Source organism: Kogia breviceps, chromosome 6 (assembly GCF_026419965.1).
Source record: "Kogia breviceps isolate mKogBre1 chromosome 6, mKogBre1 haplotype 1, whole genome shotgun sequence".
In the NCBI taxonomy this organism is placed as follows: Eukaryota; Metazoa; Chordata; class Mammalia; order Artiodactyla; family Physeteridae; genus Kogia; species Kogia breviceps.
The window spans coordinates 45380698-45406548 of NC_081315.1; the positions used below are offsets into that span (position 1 = coordinate 45380698).

General features: G+C 39.5%; 2 protein-coding genes across 4 annotated transcripts in view; one reads left to right on the forward strand and one right to left on the reverse strand.

Moving 5' to 3' along the window:
- PAICS (phosphoribosylaminoimidazole carboxylase and phosphoribosylaminoimidazolesuccinocarboxamide synthase) overlaps positions 1-25851 on the reverse strand; it is a 52868-nt gene that overhangs the window by 20240 nt on the left and 6777 nt on the right. Inside the window, exons 3-9 of one of the 3 annotated variants that reach the window (XM_059067756.2) lie at positions 23876-23965; positions 18885-18956; positions 17691-18062; positions 17290-17355; positions 14508-14644; positions 10311-10377; positions 6290-6487 (exon numbers count right to left, since the gene is read on the reverse strand). In XM_059067756.2, the coding sequence (XP_058923739.1) occupies positions 6290-6487; positions 10311-10377; positions 14508-14644; positions 17290-17355; positions 17691-18062; positions 18885-18956; positions 23876-23965 (1002 nt within the window). The remainder of the gene's footprint in view (positions 1-6289; positions 6488-10310; positions 10378-14507; positions 14645-17289; positions 17356-17690; positions 18063-18884; positions 18957-23875; positions 23966-25851) is intronic. The other 2 variants (XM_067035770.1, XM_067035771.1) reach the window with 2 other exon arrangements.
- The window catches only part of PPAT (phosphoribosyl pyrophosphate amidotransferase), a 38386-nt gene continuing 23541 nt past the window's right edge, over positions 11007-25851 (forward strand). The window contains exon 1 of the mRNA XM_059067759.2: positions 11007-11333. Within this exon, the coding sequence (XP_058923742.1) occupies positions 11206-11333 (128 nt within the window). The 5' untranslated portion in view covers positions 11007-11205. The remainder of the gene's footprint in view (positions 11334-25851) is intronic.

A 25851-nucleotide genomic window follows, 5' to 3' on the forward strand; every position in this document is an offset into this window, starting at 1 on the left:
AAGCATTAAAAGTGTATTTAAAAAGGAGATCTGAGGCATAATAAAAGTCTACCGTTGACAAAAACAAAACAAAAAGCCTATGTAGCCAAATGTATTACCCTTAAATAGCACTATCAAAAACAAATGTAATTTTTTTAAAAAGGCAGAAGTAGGAAAAAAGTATTAATATGGCTTTCTACTGCTTATCAAAATATTCAGGAATATTTCATGTTAATGTTGCAAGGCAAGCTGGATCAAAAAAACTGGGTCCCAAAGTTTTTACCATCATTCATCTGTTCAAAAAATACTATCTCCTCTCCCACTGTGCACCTAACTTTGCACAAGGCACATGACTAAGTGGCACTCAATTATCTCTAAATCAGATCTGGTGGCAGAACTCTCATTCTATGGTCCAGGATTATATGGGCCTTGTAAAATATTAATATATTTATCATAATCAGATATAGCCCTAAATTCTGGACAGCCTTTTTCTCTCAATATTTAAAGCAAAGAGTCCTTGGAAAAAGCATTCAACAGGTAGCAGCAGGAACATGGAGGCCAATTTGGCCAACAGCAAAGAAAATATTTGCCCATGCTCTGTTCACTCTTACGCAAACTGTTATTGGAAAACTAAGATAATGAGCTAGTTTATGTGGCGGCCTTGGAAAATAACAACCTCTCTAATAATAGTTACAATGTATTATAAGCTATATGATCCAGCAATTCCACTCTAAGTATATACATGAAAGAACTGAAAGCAAGGTCTCAAACAGATATTTGTACACCAATGTTCACAGTATCATTATTAAAAATAGCCAAAAGGGGAAATAACCCAAGTGTCTAACAACAGATGAGTGTAGTGGACAGACAAAATGTAGTTTACATACAATGAATTACTAGTCAGTCACAAAGAGGAGGGAATTCTGATATATGCTACAGCATGATGAATGACTCATGAAAACATTATGCTGAGTGAAATAAAGGTGAAAATTGTATAATTCCACTTATATGAGGTACCTAAAATAGGCAAATTCATAGAGACAGAAAGTAGAATAGAGGTTATCAGGGGAGAGTTATTGTTTAATGGGTCAGAGGTTCTGTCTGAAATGACGAAAAAGTTCCGGAAATTGACAGTGGTGATGGTTGCACGTTGTCAGTGTACCTGAGCACCACTGAATCGTACACTTAAAAATGGTTAACATGGTAAATTTTTTTTTTTTTTTTTTTTTTTTTTTTTTTTTGCGGTATGCGGGCCTCTCACTGTTGTGGCCTCTCCCGTTGCGGAGCACAGGCTCCGGACGCGCAGGCCTAGCGGCCATGGCTCACGGGCTTAGTTGCTCCGCGGCATGTGGGATCTTCCCGGACCAGGGCACGAACCCGTGTCCCCTGCATCGGCAGGCGGATTCTCAACCACTGCGCCACCAGGGAAGCCCGGTAAATTTTATATGTGTATATTTTACCACAATTTGCAAGACCTACTTTAGGTCAGACATTATAAATTTATTTTCTTTTTGCTTAATCCTCATAGCACCTGATAAGGTATGATGTTCATCCAATGAAACAGATAACAACACTGAGACACAGGAGTTATGTCAGCTAGTACTAGGTAAAGCAGGGTTTCTAACCCACACTGTCTGAACTCTTTACGCTGCTCACTTAACCACTATGCTATACTGCCTCTCCTAGACGTGTTATTACATCATAGCACTAATGTGAATTAAAATATCTCCTGGAAACCTGCATGGGTTTAACATAATAATGCTCATCTTCTGGCTACAATATTAGTACCTCCAATCCCCATCTAAACCTCTAATAAGATCAAATTTTTCTTATCAGAAAAGGACTGAAGATCTTTGATCTTATGTATGTATCTATGTATGTATGTACATATGTATGTATCCATATGTAAAGGGAACCTACATTTATGGAAATCCTGCATCATGCTGAGTGTTTTATTTATTTATTGAAAAATATTTATTTATTTATTTATTTTGGCTGCACCAGGTCTTAGTTGCAGCATGTGGGATCTTTAGCAGTGGCATGCAAAGTCTTAGTTGCAGTATGCATGTGGGATCTAGTTCCCTGACCAAGGATAGAACCCAGGTCACCTGCATTGGGAGCATGGAGTCTTAGCCACTGGACTACCAGGGAAGTCCCCGAAGTGTTTTACATATTATCTCATTTAACCATACATAAAATTTTTGAGGTAGCTGTTATTATTCACATTTTACAGTGAAAGAAGTAGAGGCTCATAGCAGTTAAGTAACTTAACAAGTTAGGTCATGCTGCCAGTCTGTAATGGAGCCTGGACCTGAAATGCACTATCCAGTTTTTAAACCTGTACTGTTTTCTCCACATTCCCTCTGGGTTTGACCAGGAAGATGCAATTAAAACAGGGAAAAGAATAAATTGTGGACTTTCCTGGGGGTGCAGTGGTTACAAATCCAGCTGTCAATGCAGGGGACACGGGTTCAAGCCCTGGTCTGGGAAGATTCCACGTGCTGCTGAGTGCCTAAGCCTGTGTGTCACAACTACTGAAGCCCATGCACCTAGAGCCCGTGCTCCACAACAAGAGAAGCCACCACAAAGAGAAGCCTGCTCACCGTGACAAAGAGTAGCCCCCACTTGCCGCAACTAGAGAAAGCCCTCGTGCAAAAACGAAGACCCAATGCAGCCAAAAATAAGTAAATTTATAAATAAATAAATAAATAAATTGTTGTATGCTGCACGAAGAGCAACTCTGGGAAAGAATGTTAAAGATGTCAATATTTAGGCCATTTTAACCTTTAATGAATGATTGGGCTCATGGGCAGGCAGATGATTTAAATCAATCCTTAACTTGAGGTGGTAAGTACATGCCTGGGTTTAAGAGCTCTTCTTTTTTAGGTTTGTTACCTAGTATTCATATTTGCTCAGTTGTCTATCAAGCTTGATAGACTAGTATCCAAATTTATGGCTCAAATATACACAATAGTTATTGTTATTCAGAGGAAAGTCCTCTCCTATATCTAAGGGAATCAAAACCACAGAATCAACTTATGATAATGATCTTGTACATTAAAAAACAATTGCTACTAAGAAAAGAGAGATTCAGTTTAGATGATATAATGATTGCTTCTAATATATGTGTTAATCATTAAAGCAAATTCCATGGCTTCATATGGTGAGAAAAAGAAATCCTCCCTTTAGTCCCAGTTGTTTATAAAATTCAAAACTCCTATCAAAACTAGTAAGAAAATGTAAATGTCATTTCACATTCTGAATTACAATGGCCAAGTATGACAGCGCTGGAGCCATCCCTCTATTAAGGTTGCCCAGCTCCCCACCTGTGGTTTAACAACTGCAAGACTGTTAGTCATATCACTACTATCACACCAAAATGTAATCATAGTGCGTTTCTGTGCAGAAGGGAACTGAAACTTAAAAGGTTAAATTTTGATTTTTTAGTAATTAGACTAAATTCAGGAACTTCAAAATTCAGGTACAGCATGCATAATACGGTCTTTTATAGTTTGCTCGTGAGTGACAAAGAGAAAACTAGAATTGTGGTTTACTGATTCTCATTCTGGTGCTTTTTCCATTCGAATTTCTAGAAATATCTTAATTTGTAATATATCCCTGTTTATAAAGAAAGCAGTTTTATTTTACTTTTTTAATACACATATTAATTATTTTTTTAATTTTAACTTTATTTTTGGCTGCGTTGGGTCTTCGTTGCTGCACGTGGGCTTTCTCTAGTTGCAACAAGCAGGGGCTACTCTTTATTGTGGTGCACGGGCTTCTCATTGCGGCGGCTTCTCTTGTTGTGGATCATGGGCTCTAGGTGCGTGGGTTTTAGTAGTTGTGGCACGTGAGCTCAGTAGTTGTGGCTCGGGGGCTCTAGAGCACAGGCTCAGTACTTGTGGCGCACGGGCTTAGTTGCTCCGTGGCATGTGGCATCTTCCAGGACCAGGGCTCGAACCCATGTGCCCTGCACTGGCAGGTGGATTCTTAACCACTGCGTCACCAGGGAAGCCCCAAGAAAGCAGTTTTAAACAGACCACTGATGGTCAACTAGACATAGCATTTAACTTCTTGCAAGTAAAAATTATATAAGGCTTAACAGAACTCTTAATCCGTACCCTAAAGCTAATCATCTGTTTAAGAATTTTTAAAACCTTAGATTTTCCACAGTATATAAAACCTGGAAAACACCTTTCAGCATTTCTTGTGAACCAAGTAAGTTTTAGCTATGTTAAGTGTGCAAAATAGATGACTGCTGGAGTACTTCATGTGGATGACCAACCTTCCCAGCTGCACGCAGGACTTTGAGAGTCAAAACTGGATCACCCTAATTCACCTGTCCTCAAGCCCTGGCAAGTACACTGAATAGGTGCCTTATTAAATAAGCAAATAAAAACTTGGACCTGTACTTATCCCCCATTACTTAAATGCATATATATAATCCCATAGATGGGTACAATTAATATGGGCACACAGAAGCTAGTTGTATTGTTAACAGCTTATAGTGTCTAGCAACTATAAACCATTTTAATGTGTATGGGGAGGAGATAACTTGTGAGGTTAAAAAATAGAGCACTTATTTGTACTGCAAAAGAAACCTAATATTAGTTTGATGCTCTCTCTAGAAATCTACTCAGTCATTGGGAAACTACCAATCAAGGAGGCCTTGAAGTAAAAATCCTGGGTTGTATTACTTATGAACTGAGGGAGATGCTTTAAATTTACAGCAATATTTTCACCCTCAGTGCATAAAGGGATTTATGATTTGGATGACAATTAAGGTTGTCAAGTAAACATATTTTTTACACATTGATTAAAAATGTGTGGGCTTCCCTGGTGGCGCAGTGGTTGAGAGTCCGCCTGCCGATGCAGGGGACGTGGGTTCGTGCCCCGGTCCGGGAAGATCCCACATGCCGCGGAGCGGCTGGGCCCGTGAGCCATGGCCGCTGGGCCTGCGCGTCCGGAGCCTGTGCTCCGCAACTGGAGAGGCCACAACAGTGAGAGGCCCGCGTACCTCAAAAAAAAAAAAAAAAAAAAAATGTGAAACAGGGTACTTTGGAAGAGGCAAAACTACTCAAGAACCTATTCTGTATTGACGGAATAGGTTTAACTTGAATTACCTTGTTATTTTGTGGAAGGCAGATCTATCTTCACTGGAAACAAAGGTATTAAATTCCCCTTTGGATTTAAGAAAGAGTAATTAATTAATTGTAATTACTAATAATTAAGATTAATGCTTACTGGAAAATCTAAGAAATGTGAGGGCAGCTGTGAATATTGGAAGTAAAAGGAGACAATGATATTAAACTGTAAAATTAGAACCGGAATGATAAGGAACAAAGCTTTTACTTTACAGATAAGGAACTGGAGGCTTCACACGTTGAATGATCCAAAGCACAGGGTCTATTACACTGTAGGCAAAGAGCTCAAATCTTTTGCTGGCTGAGATTTTATACACTACAGACCAATCAGCTTTTGCCTGAATCCCTGCAGAAAAACCGTTATCCTAATTTCTCTTCTTTCACTCCAAAAGCCCTCCACAGAATGTTTTGATCTGAATTTCACCTTTTGAATAGATTTCTCTATTGGAAATCGTCTTCATTCAGTTTTAGAGCAGGAGGTAACCCTGCAGATCTTGATCTAGTCCAAATCTCTCACTTGGGGAATGGCAGGATGAGAAGGCGTGGTTGCAATCTTCAATTACTTTTTAGGGCTTTCAAGTAGAAGAGGAATTTGAAGTTCTGTATAATCTCCAATGGGTGGAGCAAATTTATATAGAATTTTAGGGACTAAATTTCAATTCATCAAATAGAGCTGCCAAACACCAGAATGTGCTTCTTTCACAGGTTAAGTTCCTTAAGTTCCTTCATAGGTAAGCCTCTCCTAAGATGTCCTAGCAGAGGAAAGTTGCAGAAATACATGCCAGACAAAGACTGTAGCAAACTGTTAAGATTCCTTTTAACTAACTGAATGATACTACTTAAGTAATTCCAAACCAAGTAAAGTGTTACAGTGAAATTTAAGTTTCTGGTTTAATTTAAATAAGTTTAGCATGTGAGACAACCCCAAACATGTTGTTAAACCAGATAATGCCATCTCCCCATTAAAGAGACCAGAGAGGTATGTGTGAAAGGGAGGAGGCTGTAGGGGGAGTCACTTACCTGCTTCCTATAACAACTGAAAAAAAAAAAATCAACTGGTAATCAACATCTTATTTATCCAAATAATGTCATTTCCCCATGAAAAGGACCAGTATGTATACATGAGAGAGAACATGAAGGGGGAGGCTACTGGAAGCGCCACTCACCTGCTTCCTGTAACAGCTGAAAAATACAACTGGTAATTTTATTTGAGATTGCAGCTTTTCCTTCAAGGTGATTCTTTCTGGCTGCATTTCCTGCTGTAATCTGGTCCTTGGACTGCAGGAGGACTTTTCCTGGACTATCCAACAATTCATAGACTTCCTTTGTTTTACCCTCATAGAGTTTTTTACCAATCTTCAGTACTGTGTAAATAAAATAGAAACATCAGATTTCAGGAAGTTTCGTAGAGAAGATAATTTAGAAGACTTAAACTGTCTAGAATGATGAATCAGTGAACATAGCATAATTAAATAATTTTAATAAAAATGAACTCATCTGCATAGAACCTTACACTCTACAATTTTCAATGCACCATCACATTTCATTCATAAAATTTTGTGATTAATTTTAATTATGTAAATAATTATATAGATTAGGAAACTAAGTAACAAAAAGTAGAGGTCACACAGTTAAGAAATAGCAGAGCCAGAAAAAACCCTGTCTTCTGATATCTAGTGCTGTGTTGTGCTCTTTTCACTATCAACCTGCCTCTCCCACAGCAGAACTGAAGTAGAATTAGTTAAAAAACATTAAAACTAATGCAACAACATGAGTAGTTTCATATAAGTTCTCACAATACAATAACTAAACTAGCTTGCAGGGAAAAAAATGCTGTATTTTTCCCATCTTCTGCTTTCCATGGCAGGCAAAATGGGAAAGTTCAGTCAGATGTGTTTCTTGATTTCAAGTTAATGTGCAAGAGGGGGCACCTCCACCCACTGAAGTTAGCCCATTTGGAAGCACCCCCCCATCCTTGATCCCCTCTCCTCACTAACAGCTATAGAAAACTGTGAGAAGGAAGGACAAGAGAATCCAATTTTGATGCAGGTCATCAGACCTAAAGAAAAGTAGACTTGGGTCATTAGAAAGAATGATTTCGATGAAGATCAGAGATAATAGATATTTAAGAACTTAAAATTTCCAAGAGGAGAAATCACCCCTCATTCTCCCAGAATATCGACTCATTCTCAGTATCTGCATTTTTTAGTGTCCATGTGCCAGGTACTAGGGGTGTACCAGTAAACCGAGTTCCTGCTCTCAAGTGACTGGAGTCTGAGGGAAGCTGAAATTAAACACCATAATAAGTATAATGTGAGAAATACACAGACTATGGGATCACAGGTTCGTAGCGGGATCACTTAACCTAACCTCTGATGTCTAGACGTCAAAGAAGGAAGTCTAGAGCAAAGTGGGGATTAGGCTGAGATCTGAGGAATAGTCAAAATTTAGCTGGAAGACGGCAAGGGGTAGAGAGTGGTGGTGAAAAAGACCAGGGGATGAAAGAGCACCTGGCAGAACTTCAGTATGTTTGGAGCACTGTGTGCGTACATTGCTGCTGGGGGCGAAGGGGTGGGGAGCTGGTAGCAGCTAAGGAGTAGAAAGGGGAGGCAGGAGATAAGCCTGAGGAATTGGGCAGGGGTCACATCACCAGTTAATGAAGGTAACGATTAAACAAAACAGTTACAATTCAGTTTAACAGTTGCCACTGCAGGGTACCTAATTCAGAGGATGAATTCCCATCCTCTTATTGTAATGTCTTGATTCACTGACAAGGTTTAAAAGGTCCTTCCAAGAATGGAGTCCCAGCTCAGGGCTCCAAATTCAGATTTCTCTATCCCCTTCCTAGAACTCCAACTTTGTAACTGCATCTCTATATCCTCCTCTCAGGCTTCTAACATGCTCTTCCCTAAGCCTGAAACAGTTTCCTTCCCTTCCATTTCACTACTCACCCTTCGGGTCTCACAAGCCATGCTGATTGAGTTTACACTTTATCCTAGGAACAACTGTTAAGTTTTTAAGTACTTCAGTAAAATGACAAGTTTCTATATAGAAAGACGATTACGGCTGATGTGTGGAGAATGAAATGAGGAAGGGGTGGGTGGAAGAAAACTAGAGACTGAGAGACCACTTACGATACTGTGGCAGCAATCCAGGCAAGAAATGTCCTGGTCTAAAGAAAAAGCAGTTGGGTAAGACTCAAGATATTTAAAAGGTAAAAGTTTTTATAACAATTGATATAATATGGGGGATAAAAGAAGGGAAAGTTAAGATGTTGCCTGGGTTAGATAATTTGTACCTACTGCTCCTCTCTCTCGAGTTATTTGAATTGCTATGTACGTATGTATTTATTTATTTATTTACATATGACCTCGCCGTGTGGCTTGTGGGATCTTAGTTCCCCAACCAGGGATTGAACCTGTGCCCCCTGCAATGCAAACAAGGAGTCCTAACCACTGGACCGCTAGGGAATTCCCTGAATCGGTATTTATTACTTAATTTTTAAACAGGGTAGGAATTTCAACTAATGGATAGAAATAACATAACATCATAGGAGACATTTGCTATAAGTGCCAAAATGCCTGCTACAAATTCATAGATGAATTCAGAAGAGATTGATGAGGACTTAGAATAATTCATAGAGCTGACATTTAAGAGTATTGAAAAGTACAGAACTTCCACAAAGAGGTAAGAACATCTAGGACTGTGCTGTCCAATAAGGTAGTCACTAGCCACATGTGGCTATGAAATACTTGAAACGTGGCTACTCCAAATTAAGATGATGTAAGTTAAGCGTAAAATACACAGTGAATTTCAAATATGAAAAAAAGGTTTGCAAAAATCACAATTTTTTATATTGATTACATGTTGAAATACTACTTTGTATATATTGGGTTAAATAAAATATATTAAAAATCATTTCACCTGTTCCTTTTTACTTTTTAAAGTGTGGCGGCTAGTAAACAAAGTTACATATAGTGTCACATTATATTTCTATTAGACAGCACTGTTCTAGAAGAAACAGCAAAAACAAACATAGAGAAGAGTTAACTTGGTGAATTAACCTGCCTGGAATGTAGGCTTAGGATTCGTAAGAGAGAAAAACCTAAGTAAGGGTTGAAGAGGTAGGAAGGAAGCAGTATGCAGAATGTGAATGAAAAGTTCTTCAGACTGGATTTCAACAGCTTTTGCACTGCCAGAGAACATTTTTGGGCAATGAAGTGCCATCTAGAAACCATAAAGTGAAAATTTGGAAAAATTAACCTGCCAAAAAAAAAATGCAAGATGGAAGGAAGTGGAAGAGCAAAGATTTTAGAGATCTATCAGTTTAGAGGAATGGCAGGGAAAATTCTGGTCTAATGCATTGATTTTATGGAGTTGTTACTTGTTATCAGGACCATTTTGTTTAGTCTATAGTTTTTTACCTAAATTTAATTTTTCTTTGTGGAAGAGAATGTAGTGACCGACCAACACAAGGAATTTGGTTCACCGTAAGTTTAGAAATAGGGTATGGGGGCTGGGGGACAACGTTTTACAGTAAAAATAGCACAAACGATCTTTCCTGAGGATCCTAATCACGAGTGGCCAAAATGATTATATAAATATGTAATATAATAAGTGCAAAGTGAAGGAAGGAAATTTTTCCCTGGTTTTGTAACTCTCCAAAGCCATCACTGGCATAAAAAGGCTAAAAACACACACAAAATCTGCACAGAAAATAGCAAGTTTTTCAGAAGGTTCAATTATTAACTTTCTGGAATAGCAGGTTATTATTAGCCTAACAGCAGAAAGACTTTGGTTTCAAGAGTCAACACTAGATGCTCCCGCGATTGTTTTGCAATATCTATTGATTGCAAACGCGATTTCCAAGCACTTCTCCAACCCCTGGCCATTTCTCTTCCTAAAGACCCTTTGCGCCTTTTCCCCATCCCAAAGCAGTTCTGTAGGTTTCAGAAAGTTCGGAGGCCCGGGAGCGCTTTGTTTCCGACGCACCGCTCAGCAGCGCCTGGGCCACGTGCCCGCCAGTGGCCTAGAGGGGCGGGTGCAGGGAGACCGGCGCCCGGGGAAGGCTGCCGTCGGGGCCGCGGAGCGCGCACGTGCCGGCGTGAACCCTCGAGCTCAAGGCAGAGGGGCAGGAAGATCGTGGATGGCAGGGAGTCCCAAGTCCTGGGGACGCCTGTTACTCACCCTCGGCTGTCGCCATTATCCGGAGTGGTCTGGAAGCAGCAGCAGCTCTAGGAAGAGAGGCAGGACTCTGGAAAAGAGGAGTGATCAGAGAGGCTCACGGGGCGGGGAAGGGAGGCACGGCCCACAGACACGCCCCCGCCGGGGCCACGTAACCCAGAGTGCCCCCTCGCGGTCTCTTCGAACACCACCGCGATGACGGAACCTCAGGGGTCTCTGCGGATCGAGAGGAACTTGGACTCCGGGAGCTAGCGCCTCCCGCGAGGCTTCCCGCCGCGCAGGCGCAGCGACTCAGACCGTGCCCCGCCCTGCGCGGGCGCAGTTCCAGGAAAGAGGAAAAGTGGCGCGCACTGGCGGCCCCTCCCCACCCTACAGCGGCTGGCTGACTTGGCCCCCTCCTCGGCAGCGAGAGTGGCTCAGAGGTTGGAGCATACCAAGTAGTGACGGCCGGGGGGAAAGAATGTGTGGAGGGAAATACAAAATTTACATCCTCTAGGAGATAAATGACGTTAACCCCGCTAGTCTCATCATCTCAGTCTTGCGTGTTGGAAAATAACGGAGATTTTCACGTGCAGAAAAATGATCTTCCCCCAGGGCTCCGGTGGAGGGCTAGCTCCACCCCCACAGGGCCTTTGACCCCGCCCCTCAGTCGCGGAGCCTCTCCCTCCGTCCTCGCTCATTGGTGGGCCTGTAGGGGCGGGGCAGGGTGGAGCTGGGCGAGCTAATCACTCTCACTTAGGGAAAGCACGCGCCGCCGCAGTAGCAAGGGTCGAGCCGCTGGTTAGGAGGCAGCTGCAGCTGGCCCGAGCTTCTGAGGCTTACAGGCCGAACGAACAACTGGTTGGCGCTTAGACCCCTGCCGCAGCGGCGAGTCCCTCCACGTGCTTTCGGCGGCGACATGGAGCTGGAGGAGTTGGGGATCCGAGAGGAATGTGGCGTGTTCGGATGCATCGCCTCAGGAGAGTGGCCCACGCAGCTAGATGTGCCGCATGTGATCACTCTGGGACTCGTGGGGCTGCAGCACCGGTGAGCGACTGGGTGAGGGGTGGGGATGGCGGCGCGTGTGCTTCTCCATCTGCCCGAGCCGCTTCCCGCGGCCGGAGTTGGCGATCTCGCGGGCGCTTGAGGACCGGAGGCCGGATCTCTCTCTTACCTGGACGGGTACCTGCCTGTGGCGTCCACCGATTGCGAAGGAGTGCGCGGGGGCTATTTTGCCTCCCTGGATTTCAGCCTGTCCCCCGCAAGTCTTCATGCTCTTTAGGGGCTCTCCCCTCTCTTCCGGTGTTGTGCACCCCTCCTTGGTCTGGCCAGTTTATAAGGCTCCGATTCGCTTGGACTAGCCCAGTCGGGGTTCTTTCTTGACTGCTTGCGGGTTTTAGTCTCCCAGAGCCTGGAGCTGTTCTTGTGATAGGCTTGTGTGGGGTGACTGCTGGTCCAGGACCTACAATACACCTTGAGGTTTCGCGCGGAGCCTGCAGCCACCACAAGCTTTTGTTTGCTAGGGCAGAGCTACTGGGCAGATTGTGTATTTGAACGTAGGCATAGCTGTGGGAACTTAGGGATTCAAACCCGGGGAAGCTGAATTAGTTTGCTGTTCATAAGGAACTACCGGTTCTAGATCTCATCTGAATTAACAGAAAATAACCCAATCGCAGGGAAGAGTGCATCTGCAAAAAATTCATTGGTAAACGTTTTAGATAACGAATGAAAAGGTTGGTAGTAAGGAAATGCCAAAATAACTCCCCTGTTTAAAAGAGGGAGAGGAGAGTAGTTCCTGTCTGACAAGATACACATTGATTTTGAAAAACTGATAGATCCTTTGAGTTAAAAAATAACTGCTTCTGTGATCTTTCCATTTCCTACTAACTGAACTAACTGAATGTTGATATAAACAATTTCCTTAAGAAATATAAACCTAAGTTTGGCATTATCACTGAACGTATTACAAAGTTTCCATAAGGCAATACCTCAGCAACAACTTATAGAACAGTTAAGGAACTTGGCAATAACGCTTATGGGCAGTATGAGAGCAATATGTATAAATGCATTCCAAATCATTAGCTTTCCCTCACCAAACTTAAATTAGAAGTAGTCTCTTTGCTTTTCTCAGGGTCGTGAATACTTGAGTTTGAGTTTCACATCTTGTGTACTCCCTGTTTACTAAGAGCTGAGAGTAACTTAGAATCTGGGATGAATCAAAAAGAATATTTCTAGTTTGACTTACTCTAATCTTGGATAATTGTGGGTTAACCATAATAGAAATCTTATTTTTAAATACATTTACATTATTGAGAGGATTATATATAATCCAAGGAAAAACTAAAAGCTATTCATATGGTAGTCCAGAGCAACATTAGTTTATAACATTCTTTGGAGAAGTTATTGTGGATATTCTGTCATGGGAAGAGGTATAAAAAACAAGGGATCTTTAGAGTTGCCTGGTGGACTGTGAGAAAGAAATGAACTGACGTTGAATTTTTTTTTTAACTATTTATTTTTTAGCTAAAATAACTCAGAAAGTTCATCCCAAGATCTCCTCTTTAAATGTGTGTGTAAAGAAGAGGGGGGTGATTTTTTTTTTTAATGAATAACTTTATTCCTAACTACATGCACTTTTCTGCAGTGACTTTTAAGTGAAAGAATTATGAGATTAGATAATACAAGGTAAGGGCAGTAAAAATGTGATTACTACATGATGACAGAGAAAATTAAATGGATTCTATCAGGCTGCTTATTTGATGGAGCATGTATTTGTTAAACTGTAGTATTGAAAATTGACCTTGTGATATTTTCAATAACAGTGGCAAAATAAACAGTAGCTTCTGGGGAAGAAAGATGTTAATGGAAAACTATTTAAATTTTCCTTGTGTAGACATAGAATCATTAAGGGTCATTGAGAGGGCTGGTTCTTGCCCATAATCCTATCCAATTCAAAATTTTAAATTAGCAAAAATCCTCACCCTTTAGGGAAACTGATTCTGATTCTAAGAATATGAATCTTCTTTATGCCTAGAAGATAAAATCTTCTGCTTCTCTAAGCTCGTAAGTAGGGGTCGAAGGTTAAGAAATAATGTTTTTAATGGAATGGTTAAACAACAAGGTCCTACTGTATAGCACAGGGAACGATATTCCATATCCTGTGGTACCAATAACGGAAAATAATATGAAAAAGAATGTATGTATATGTATAACTGAATCACTCTGCTGTACAGCAGAAGTTAACCCAACATTGTAAATAAACTATACTTCAATAAAATAAACTAACAAAAAATGTTTTTATATGGCATTGAATCAAGGAATGTCAAAATTAGAAGCCTAGATAGGCTGTTATAGTTTAACGTAGAGTTAGTTATATACAGTGTACACAGGCAAGTGGTGGTTTGTTGCAGAAGGCTCTATCTACCTCCTCACCCTCCTCCACTCAATGGCTAGTTTTAAAACAACAGCAACAAGGTTCAATTGATTTTTTTCCCCCATTTTTGATGAAGGGATTTATCCCTTACACGTTTTCTTCCTAAGACATGGAATCTAGAAGGTGAAATTTCTATCACTTTTGCATTGTATTTGGTTCTGTTTTTGTCTTAGGCATAGACATTTAGTGTCAGGGATAACAGAACACCTGAAAGTTGTAATGTTATGTATTTTATATATAAAAACAAATGGAGTATCAATTACTAGACAGTCATGTCCTGGATGCTTAATTCAGATGGGTTCGTCCAGAAGTACTTCTTTTTAGTAGTCTGGCTATTTGCAGATTTATACCATAGCTCTACTTTCTGTCAGGGGGACTTTTCTATGTTAAACTAACTAGTTGTCCTCTTCAGCTGTAAAACTGTGTGCATGCTTGTTCATGCCAGATTCATATAATCCCCAAGTGCTTTTTCAGCCCTAAAAATATTAGTTCAGTGGTTTGCAGAGTTCTGGACAAATCACACACCCCCTTCACAGATCAGAAATCTTCATCTTTGAACCACAGTCACATTTTATAGAGGCTAGAATGACATGGACATATTTGAAGATTCCATAAAAGGAATTACTAAAATTTCATAGATTTATCCCATGAATCAACTAGTTAGCCTTTCCTTGGTTAGTTAGGAGATGGAAATGCCTTTCAGTGAATTATCATTTCCCTGGGTTAGGAATTGAACCCTACAACTGATAAACATTTTCATACTTTTTCTAAAAATTTATGATATTTACCTGATGAAGTTGGGTCACGTAGGGGGTCTCCTGACTGCAAAAACATTCTGTACAATCTTTTGGTTCTGTTGTTCTTTGAGGAAACTGATTTGCAGTGATCTCAGGAGCAGTTTTCTTAAGAGATACTGCCGCTGGTTCTGCAAACAGAGTATATAACGTATCACTAGAAAGGCACTTGCGAGATAGAGAGATGCACTCAGACTAACCTGGGGAATTAGTTCCCAGTTATCTTCAATTAGTTTGTTGGAGAACACAGGAGTAGATTATCAGAGAACTTGCTTTGAGTTGCATATTAAGGCTGGAGTTAACTTTTTTGATTTTTACCTCTTAGAAATAATGACCAAACATGTTACATTCCTATAGTGTTTTATACTCCCTTAGTTGGAAAAGTGACTTATCCCCAAAAGGGTCTTAAAGTACTACTGCTTTGTCATTCTGGTGAGTATTGGGAACAGCCTCTTTAACATAAGACTTGAAATCTAGTCCCAACTTTGCTAGTAACAGTTTGATCTTGGTCAAGTCTCCTTAATTTCTGAGTCTGGTTTCTTACCCGTTGGGCTAGACTTATGTATTTTTAAGGTCCAGTGCACAAATTCAATACATTCCCAATACATGTGTATTGGGAATGATACTTTTGGGTGGTTAATCCTTAGCAGTTTCCCTTTTCAGTAGCATATCCATGAAGGCAAACATGGGGCAACTTGGCTGATTTGTAATTTATGTCAAAAAATGGAGAATAAAATCTTCAGCTCACTTGAGGTATAAGCATTGTTGGCAGGGCTGGGGGCAGTGGATTCCTGCTATTCTCTAATACTTTATTCAATAAATATTTGTTGGGCTTCCCTGGTGGCACAGTGGTTAAGAATCCACCTGCCAATGCAGGGGACACGGGTTCGAGCCCTGGTCCGGGAAGATCCCACATGCTGGGGAGCAACTAAGCCCGTGTGCCACAACTACTGAGCCTGTGCTCTAGAGCCTGCGAGCCACAACTACTGAAGCCTGTGTGCCGAGAGCCTGTGCTCCACAACAAGAGAAGCCACTGCAATGAGAAGCCCATGCACCGCAACGAAGAGTAGCCCCTGCTCACCGCAGCTAGAGAAAGCCCGTGAGCAGCAACGAAGACCCAACACAGCCAAAAATAAAAATAAAATAAATTTATTTTTAAAAATATATTTGTTGAGCTCTTCCTGTGTGTATGCCAGGCACTGTGATAGACACTAGGAATACTGTACTACACCGGGCTGATGTGGTCCCTGCCCCCTCACAGAGAGGCAATGGAGCAACAGCACAGACTTCTTTATGCCTCCATTTCCTCCTCTGTAAATTGGGGATGATGATAACACCTATACCTCATAGGGCTGCAGTAGGGATTAAATGCGTTAATATATAAAGTGCTTAGGATAGTGCCTGGATATATGCATACCCAGTTACCCTGCATATTACTCTTGGATGTATATGCCACAGAGATGCATACATATGTTTATTGGGAGACATGCACAAGAATTTTTATAGCAGCATTATTCATAGTAGCCCCAATTTGGAAACATTGGATAAAGAAGGTACTGGGGGGCTTCCCTGGTGGCGTAGTGGTTGAGCGTCTGCCTGCCGATGCAGGGGACACGGGTTCGTGCCCCGGTCCAGGAAGATCCCACATGCCATGGAGCGGCTGGGCGCGTGAGCCATGGCCGCTGAGCCTGCACGTCCGGAGCCTGTGCTCCGCAACGGGAGAGGCCACAGCAGTGAGAGGCCCGCGTACCGCAAAAAAAAAAAAAAAAAAAAAAAAAAAAAAAGGTAGTGGGATGTATGTTCCTATAATGGAAACTTCTACAGCAATAAAAAAGAACAAACTCCTGCTACAAGTTAAATCATGGATGACTGTCACAATGTTGCGTAAAAGAAGCTTGACATAAAAAAATACATACTAAAGAAAAAGAACATACTGTATGATTCTAAAACTAATCTGTGGTGATGGAAGTCAGAATATTGATAACAGTTATGGGGGCTAAAAGGATGATTAATGATGAAGGGGGGCCTCTAGGGTGCTGGTAATGTTTTATATCTTGACTTGAGTAGTAGTTCCGTAGATGTCTTCACTTTGTAAAAACTGAGCTCTTTAACTATTTATGTGAACTCAAAACAATTCGATAAATTATAAATCTATGTTAAAGTTGGATCATCTTAGAGATCCAGAGAGATGCAGTCATTTGCTCTGTGTTGAATTTTTCGGGTAAAGGGAGACTAGAACTCAGGTTTTCTGAGTCTCAGACCAGTGCTTTTTCTTATATTCTCCGTTTTTCTTCTCTATGCTATACTATATTATGTTACCTTTTCTGATACTTATAATGGGTCAGTTTGGAATTACAGCTCCATAATTAGCTGGCTTTTGTGTTTGGCTTATTTGTAGAATTATCAATACTAAAATGTTACAGCCATCGCTGGCTACCTTTGGAGAAAACCAAAATTCAGAACTTACTAGTTTGTGAGGGGGTTTCCTTTTACAACCTAGTCTTCTAATAGCAATCACTGAAAAGTGTAATTTGAAGGCTCATGATAAATGCATAGTTGTGCAGAAATTTCTAATCTGGGAAAGTTTCTGTTTACTTTCTTACTTTCACTCTTAATAAGCTATGAAAGAAATCATTTTTCAGCATTTTTTGCTCTCATGCAGCTCATAAACAATATAGTCTAATTTGTCAAGGACAGGAATAAACATCTCTGATCAGGAACAAGCTACAGAACTTTTTCTCAGTGTGGAAAAAGTTGGCATTTCTCAGACTCTTACCGTCTTCATGTGCTTTTCTCTTGATTCTCAAAGTTCTTGGGTTTTTGGTATGACTTTCAAATAATTCTTAAATGAGAACATAGAAGAATCATTATATGACATCGTCTAAAATACATTAATCTTACATTAGTCTTCAAGCATTCAAGTACACTAAAGTTAGAACATTTAAGCAGTTGGACAGATGAAGAATGAGTTTAAGAATTAGGAATATTTTGGTACAAGATTTGAAAAGACATTGAAATTCTTGACTTATATTAGGTATGTGATTTATAATAATTTAGGGGGTCATTTGAACATAAAATAGTGTTAGGAATTTATTATTGAAGAATTTCTTGCTAAATTAAATGCAAAGAGGAAAGTTTATAGTATTTTCATTTTGAAAGGGTCAATTCCAAGGTTACCATGTTTCCATTTGGCAGTTCTGAGAGATGGTTGTCTTAGGAGGCCATCAACTTCTTCATAAAATCTCATTTTTCCTTGAGGGTTGCCATTTTTCTTTTGTAAAACTCTGTATTCATATTTTAAATTTTTGTATTTGGTACGACATTGTTTCCAGTCTCTGTCTATTCCAAACTGCATTAGTCTTCTGGCAATTTCCTCAAATATTTCTTTGTTTCTTGTGGCCCCTTCAAGCATTTGCTTAATTTTTTCGTCAGACCATATGTTTATAAGTGCTCTGACCTCATTGTCACACCAGTGTTTTCCAGCCTCTGTGTTGCTCACTGTTATAATCTGTAATTGACTTTTAGCATCTTCTAAAGGAATATTATTACCTATGAATCGACATGAGTTACAATTATTCAAATTTTTAGATACATCCTGTATTTGAATATCATTCATTTAAAACAACCTGGATTGATGTAAAGCACTGAGAATTTCAGTATAAGGATCAATTGTTTTCATATATTCATATGCAAACAAAATATTTTTTTAAATTATAAGGCAGACTAATCCCCAATATTAGTGAGAATAATTTAGCTGCTTTTCATCAATAGGTATTCTTCATTGGATATTTATGAATATGGAGAGTCTCTGTATTTACAGATTTTTTTAGTAAGAAGTGGGAATAGGGACTTCCCTGGTGGGGCAGTGGTTAAGAATCTGCCTGCAGGGGACACCGGTTCGAGCCCTGGTCCGGGAAGATCCCACATGCCGCGGAGCAACTAAGCCCGTGCGCCACAACTACTGAGCCTACGTTCTAGAGCCCGCGAGCCATAACTACTGAAGCCCGTGCTCCGCAACTACTGAAGGCCGCACACCTAGAGCCCATTCTCTGCAACAAGAGAAGCCACTGCGATGAGAAGCCCGCGCAGCGCAACGGAGAGTAGCTCCGGCTCGCCGCAACTAGAGAAAGCCTGTGCGCAGCAACGAAGACCCAACACAGCCAAAAATTAAGTTAATTAATTAATTAACTTAAAAAAAGAAGTTGGAATAGACATTTTCTTTACTCCCTACCATATTCTCTACCACTCAGGTATAATGAGGCATTTGGGATAATACATAATAGAGATCTTCCCTGTAACTTTTTAAACTGTTATATATTAGATTTTCAGTATCAAAAGAACATTTAAAATTCAATAATGTATATGCTGTACCTGACCCAGTGATACTGTGCAGTGCTGTGGGGCCGCCCACCTCTTCTGAGGCAGTACTTACAGTGTCTTCCTCTGTCAGAAAACAAACAGTAGCAATTTAAATTTGTTGTTCACAGAACCCTAATCTACTTTTGCAATTAAAGATTGTGCTGAAAAAGTAGTAAGACTGGATCCCAGCATCAAAACTGTAACCTCAAAGCCAGGAACATTTGCCATCTGTAACCAAACTTTGAGATGCCCTTATAGGATTCACCACCAACACCAAAATGTTGGAAGTATTCTGCCTTAAAAGTCTCGAGGCAGTATGCTCTGTTTGGGAGTATGAAAGTGCCTTGTGATCCAATTTGGTAACGTCTTTCATTGTTACATTTTAATGCCTGCCAAAGTGCTCTTACATCTCTTTTTAAATTTGATCCTCATTTTAACTAAGAATGATCCTCATTGCAATACATGTAAAGGAATGAAAGACTCTAAGATTTTAAGTGGTTTTAGCAGTTTTCACATTCAGATGTTAACGGCAGACAAGTGATAAATATTTTAAGGAACTTAAAATGCTTAGCCTGGTAAATATAACAGTGATTTATTCTAGTGGACCAGTATATGTTTAGGATGTTTACGAGTCAGATGTTTGTAATTTGGGGACAGCGCCTCATATGGGTATGTTGGATTGCTATGTTGAAGTACAGCAATGCTGTAACAGTCTTCTTTTATCCTAGCTGTACTCTCCTATACACTGGGACATTTAAAAAGAAAATCTGTATTACTATGATTAGGTGTCTAGTTGCTTGCAATGATTATTGTAAAATTAGACAAAGGTTTGTATTAGTAGATCTGCAAGGCAAAAATGTAGTTAAGAGGGCAGTAAGCATATGCAGCAATGGGTATGTGGAGATTTTATAAACCATAATATTCTGTTACTTCAAGGATACTGACATTGGTACAATTTGCCACTATGATTCTGATTTCCCAGATCTTATTTGTACTCATTTGTGAATGTGTGCATGTGCACTTGCAGTGTATTAACTTCTATAATAATTTTATCACCTATGTAGGTTTGTGTCTTTACTATCAAGGTTAAGATACTCAACAGTTTCATCAAAAGGTTGCCCTTTTATAACTACACCTACCACCTCCTTCCTTGCCCCAACCTTTCCCCTACCCTTGTCCCCCAGTGGTTACTTTCGGAGAGCCCAAGTCCAAGGTAAACTTTGAGCTTAAATCTCATTTCAGCAAAACATGAATTTATACTTAAGTGAACATTTTACTTAAGTGACTAAAACTGTCAGTTCCTAGGCTGAGGCACATGTTGTATTCCGGGAAGTAACATTTACAGAGATTAGGTATTATGTAGAAATTTTGAGTAATTAGTTCTAGACAGTAAAATGTCATGTGTGTGTGGGGGGAGGAATGCCTAAATTTAGTATCTTTTAAGGAAAGAGGAGCATTTAGTTTCTGTTATGTCCACCCCAACTGTGTGTACGGCAATTCGATTCTGACACTAACTGCCCAGAATTAGCATCAGACTGCAGTTTTCAGGACTCAAATCTTCCACAAGACTGCCTTTACGTCACATGCCGGCCACACTTCTGGCTGCCTGGCTATAAATTCAGGGGGTGCCATGACCTCCTCAGGTTCGGTAAATTTGCTAGAACGACTCTTGAACTTAGGAAGGCGCTATACTTAGGATTACAGTTTTATCGTAAAAGAACTCAGGAACAGCCAAATCAAGAGGCATGTAGGGCAAGACCTGGGAGGGTCCAGGATGCAGGATGTGTCACCCTCCCATCGTGTCAATGTGTTCATCCAAGAAGCTCACCTGAGCCAGAGTTTTCATCAACACGATTGATTTATGGCCTGACCTACCTCCTGGAGGTCAGGCTGGGCCAAAATTCCAACTCTGATCACAAGGGTGGTTTTTCTGGTTGATCATCCTGAAGCTATCTAGAAACCTATCCTGGATCACCTCATTAGAATTAAAAACAAAAACAACAAAAAAACCCAAAACACTTCTACCACTAGAAATTCCAAAGGTTTTTGAAACTCTGTGCTAGGAACTAGGGGCAAAGACCAGACATAAGCTTTATTTTGTCACAGCTTTTTAAAAGTTTATTAAAATATAAACAGTAAGAATTAGAAAAATGACACCTTTTTAATCAACAAGTTGCCTGTGTTTAAATTTATCAGCTTACCTACGTCTTAGCTTTTTTATATACTTATAATTTTTTAAAAGTTCTCAACACTGTTTCTTTCATATGACTAAAGTACATTAGAATATATAATAATTTTACTGCTAAGTTTATCCAAATTGTGTACAAAATATACAGAAGTGTTTAAATATTCCATTTTAAAGAAAACTATAGACTAATCTTCAGTCTGTTAAAAGAAATAAATGAATCGGAGAAAACAAAATGCTTGGCACGCCTTCTGAGATACTAACAATAAATACTTTAATGCCCTCTGCTGGCCATCACATTGCTAATTTTTGTGAAATTGCCAGGATAGTGAATATTTTAATTTTGGAAATACATTTTACTACAGCCAAAAGGAAAATAGTTTTAAGATTATTCTTAAAAGAACCATGTAGTCTTTCACATGTGAGTTTTAGGCTGACGATAAGAGTGGCCTCTAATAGGATATATGTGCCAGTCTCTATCCCTCTGAGTTATCTACCTGTGACTGTCCTATACTAGAAAGCAGTGCCTTTGGCCAGAATGCCAAGGTATTTAGGTATTCTACCTCATTTAAATAGCAACTGATATGGAGATTCATTAAGGCAATTTAATTTCTCCATATTCAGAAGAGGAGACAGGTAGCTAGCTGATAAGATTGTCAAACACAAATTTCCCTTCAGACAACCAGTCCTTTCTCCCGCGGTAGCCTTCTGATTCCTTTTATCCTCTATTGCCTATGCTCAGACAGGGAGAAAAATAAATTTATTTTAGATCCAAAGAAGTAGTTACTCAGTTTCCATGGGCCATTTCTTTTTACTTATTTACTTAGGCATAGCCTAAGAGTTCTATGATTCTTCCCAGTGATTAACTTCTTCATATTTCGTTGGTCATACATTTTTTAAGTGATAATTTGTGGAAGTAGCTAATTTTTCTACCCCAAGTGGAATCAAATTGGATTTTATGTATTGCTGTCTTCAGCCATCTGCTGGTATTATTCTCTAAAACCATGACAACCTGGCTGTGCTTGATCTTCTCTAAAAATACAGGTGCCTGAATCCACTCTACATCACACACTGAACCAAAATCTCCAGGAATTCTAAGTTGGGAACTAATTAGTTATCCAGAATTCAGGGGTCCACAGCTCTAGCTGGACTTTTATTTGAAATATGAAAGAAGCTTATAGTATACTTTTAAGGTAGGAAAGTGTTACTTTTGGGAGATCAGTTTTATGACCAAGTGTCAACATTAACAAGATGGAGCAATGGCAACTCCCGATAAGAATATTTATTAGTAAAATGTATAAAAACAAAATGAAGTGACCTCTACCTATTGATGTGAACTTTTTTTCTAAAGATAAATATCCATGTCTTTAACCTCAACAGAACAATCTTCCAAATAGTGGACTGGCAACTTGTGCATCAAGAGGTATATGTTGCAGGTGTGCCTAAAATTCTTGCCTATTTAAATTGTTTTCATACGTATTTAGCTGCTGAGATCCATGTGGGTTTATACCTTTGCTTTTATTTTCATCTGAAAGTTTAAAATAGTATTATTTCTAGAATGACTGTAAACATCCTGTTTCATATTTTCTAAATATATTCCATACTAACATGTAAACACACCAAACAACTTTTTAAAACCTATCAGTTTACATCTGACTTAATATTTTCCTTTTACATATAAAAAGTTATCTTGAGGTGTTGTACTTAAGTGAGTTTTCCAGAGGACTAACAAGCTTACATCTTTTGAATGCTAAAGTTTTAAACCTTTTTCATGGAAATCCTTCTGCCTTCTTAAACACTATACGTAGTAATCTGATTTTAACTCCTAATGACAAGGGCCATTGCAGTGATACCTTTAGAATCCTTAGGCGCACAGAGCTTTGTTTACTTTTGTTGTCTCACTCTAGTCAGCTGCACATTCCTGTCTAGTTAGTCTCCTTAATTTCGCTCCATTTATACCTGTCAGCGTTCTGGCAGCTATCCTTTTTCCCATCGAGCTTTTTATCTGAAGTTTGCCAAGACCATGGGGCACCTGATTTTTTAATCAGCATTGGTCTTTATACTTTCCAAGGCTATATGAAGCTTTGGACTGAAAGACTACATACAAGGTCTGTGATGGCTAGGTTTCTGCTTGGGGGCTTAGTGATCCCCTCTTCCCCCAATTTTGGTTTGTATAAAAGGCAAACCATCTGATAGGAAACACACATTCTTCATAGCCTTACTACCCTATAATACAGGGCAGTGATTCTCAAATTTGAACATATATCAGAATCACCTGAAGTACTTAACAGATTGCTGGGCCTCACCTTCAGAGTTTCTGATTCTGGATGGAGCCCAAGAATTTGCGTTTTGAGTAAGTTCCCAGATGAGGCTGATGCCGCTACACTTTGAGAACAACAGCCTTAGGGAACTTTGCTGTCATTAATAATTTCCACCTTCCATTTTTGTATTTTGGAAATGTATTATCCAAAAGTACTTCATAGTGTTATAACATTCTCGTATATGTTCTTTTTTTAAAATAGAACTTTATTGGAGTATAATTACTTCACAGTACTGTGTTAGTTTCTGTGGCACAACAAAGCGAATCAGCCATGTTTTATGTCCCCATAAAACTCATCATGAAGGCCTCACCCTTATGACCTCATCTAAACCTAATTACCTCCCAATGGCCCCATCTCCAAATGTAATAACAGCGGGGGTTAGGGCTTCAACATACGAATTTGGGGGTGACACAGTTCAGTCTGTAGCAGCATCTTATAATAACATTTTATGTATTTTGTCACAGAACAAAAAAAAACAAAAACGAATACTGTTTTACCTGTGCCAGGGCTTTGTCTCATATCTGTCTCTCTTAGGTCTTCTGACATATTACTGACCAAGTCATCTTCAGCTGCATCTCCAGCAATGACTGTATGAACATAGTGGGATATATGGTGGTTTTTTATTTACTTTCAGATTTGTGTTTTAAGTTCTGATATATTATTTTCCCCTTTAGACTGAACCTGATACTAAAAACGGTGGTTGTTTACTTTTCTGTAGCTTAGATTCCCCATCCTTAAACATATTTTTTAGTCATAGGTCACTATAAATATCTGGTGTTACAAATCTCTTACTAGGTCTTCTGACATAAACTGACAGTCATCTTCAGCTGCACCTCCAGCAATTACTGTATGAACATAATCAGGCCACTGCTGTTGGGCTACTTGATCACCAGTTATTTTACATTTTAATTTTAATGGGGGAGATGTATAGTTCTCCAGCAGACCAGTTTCTTGTCCACCAGTGAAACATTTTAAGACTTCTCACCACCATTTCCCAATCCTAACTCTCTATCATTTCCCTCTCTTTCCCCTAGACACACACTCATACTCTTTAAGAATTAGGACTACATCATTTAATGATATTAAGATCTAGAAACATTATGTTTGGTAGAGGTCTTTAAGAACGTCTTGTCCAGTCTGCCATTTTACATAGTCAGGTCTAGAGGAGAGACTTGTAAGTTCAAAGTTCCATAGAGACTGAGTTAGAACTTGGATTTCCTGACTCCTGGCCTAGAACTCATACAGTTTATTTCATGCTGTCTGTCATGTCTTTGTGTATATTGCATCTCAGTCCTTTGGGTTAAACTCATTTTGAAGAACTTTATGATGTGTCCCAGGACAACTCACACTTACATTCTCACAGGTTTTGTATTTTTCTAAGTTTTTCAATGCCCCTTTTCTGTTTACTCATGATTTTACCACAACTAGTATGAAAATTTGCTTTAACTTCTGCCATCTGGAATTGCATTTTTGCTTTATTGAAATTGGTCTTTTTAAACTTCTAGAAATTCAAATTTCTTTCCTCCTGTGTAACTCTGTACTGTTCTCTGTGTTCTGATCAAATATACGTGAAATCTGTTTCATGATAAATTGAGCAATTAGCTTGTTGAATAGCATTGAATGAAACCTATTTATTCATGTATTGACTTTTTTTATATTCATGTATTGACATTTTTTATATGGTATCATGATGTTAAGATTACTTTTCTTTGCCTTCCTACCTGTCTGATCCTCTTCCATTTTTACATTGGCACATCCTGTGGCTTCCTTTCCATCGTGGGATTCCTGTTCTTGTGAGTTTTCTGTTTTACTGTGTCCCAGAATAGCATCCAACTCAGTAAAAAATTTCATACTCTTAGTCATGCCTAGGTCTTGAGCCATTCTTACAATCTTGTATTCATGTTTTAAGTTTTTGTACTTTGTTCTGCACTGCTTCCAGTCTCTCTCTATTCCGAGTTTCTGAAGCTCGGCAGCAATTTGTTCAAATATCCTTTTATTTCTCACTGTTCCCTCTAGTTGTTGTTGTATGCCTTTATCAGACCAGATGCCTATTAGAGCCCTGACTTCTGGCACAGTCCAGTGTTTTCCTCCTTCATTTGCTACAGCTGGAATGAAAGTTGGATTATTAGGGGGTTCCGTTATTGGTGTAGAGTTACCTGTACCGGGTGGGGAGGGAAACAGATATATGGGTTACACACGTCAGCTAAGATAAATAATTGGATGCAACATTAGTAAAGGAAGTAATTTTCTCTGTAGGAGATGGAATGCAAATCGTAGCTTAGCTTTTCTATTAAACTAGTTGGGAAATGGAAGTACAGAACCTGAATCTGTTGCTTACTGTGACAGTGACTGGATTTAATAAAGCTGTGTTTTTAATTAGTTACATTTCGATCAACTTTCTTCTCTATCGTTACTTTCTCTTCCATTCCACTCCTTTAGTATGTGGGATGTATGTTAGTATATAGTGAAAGTC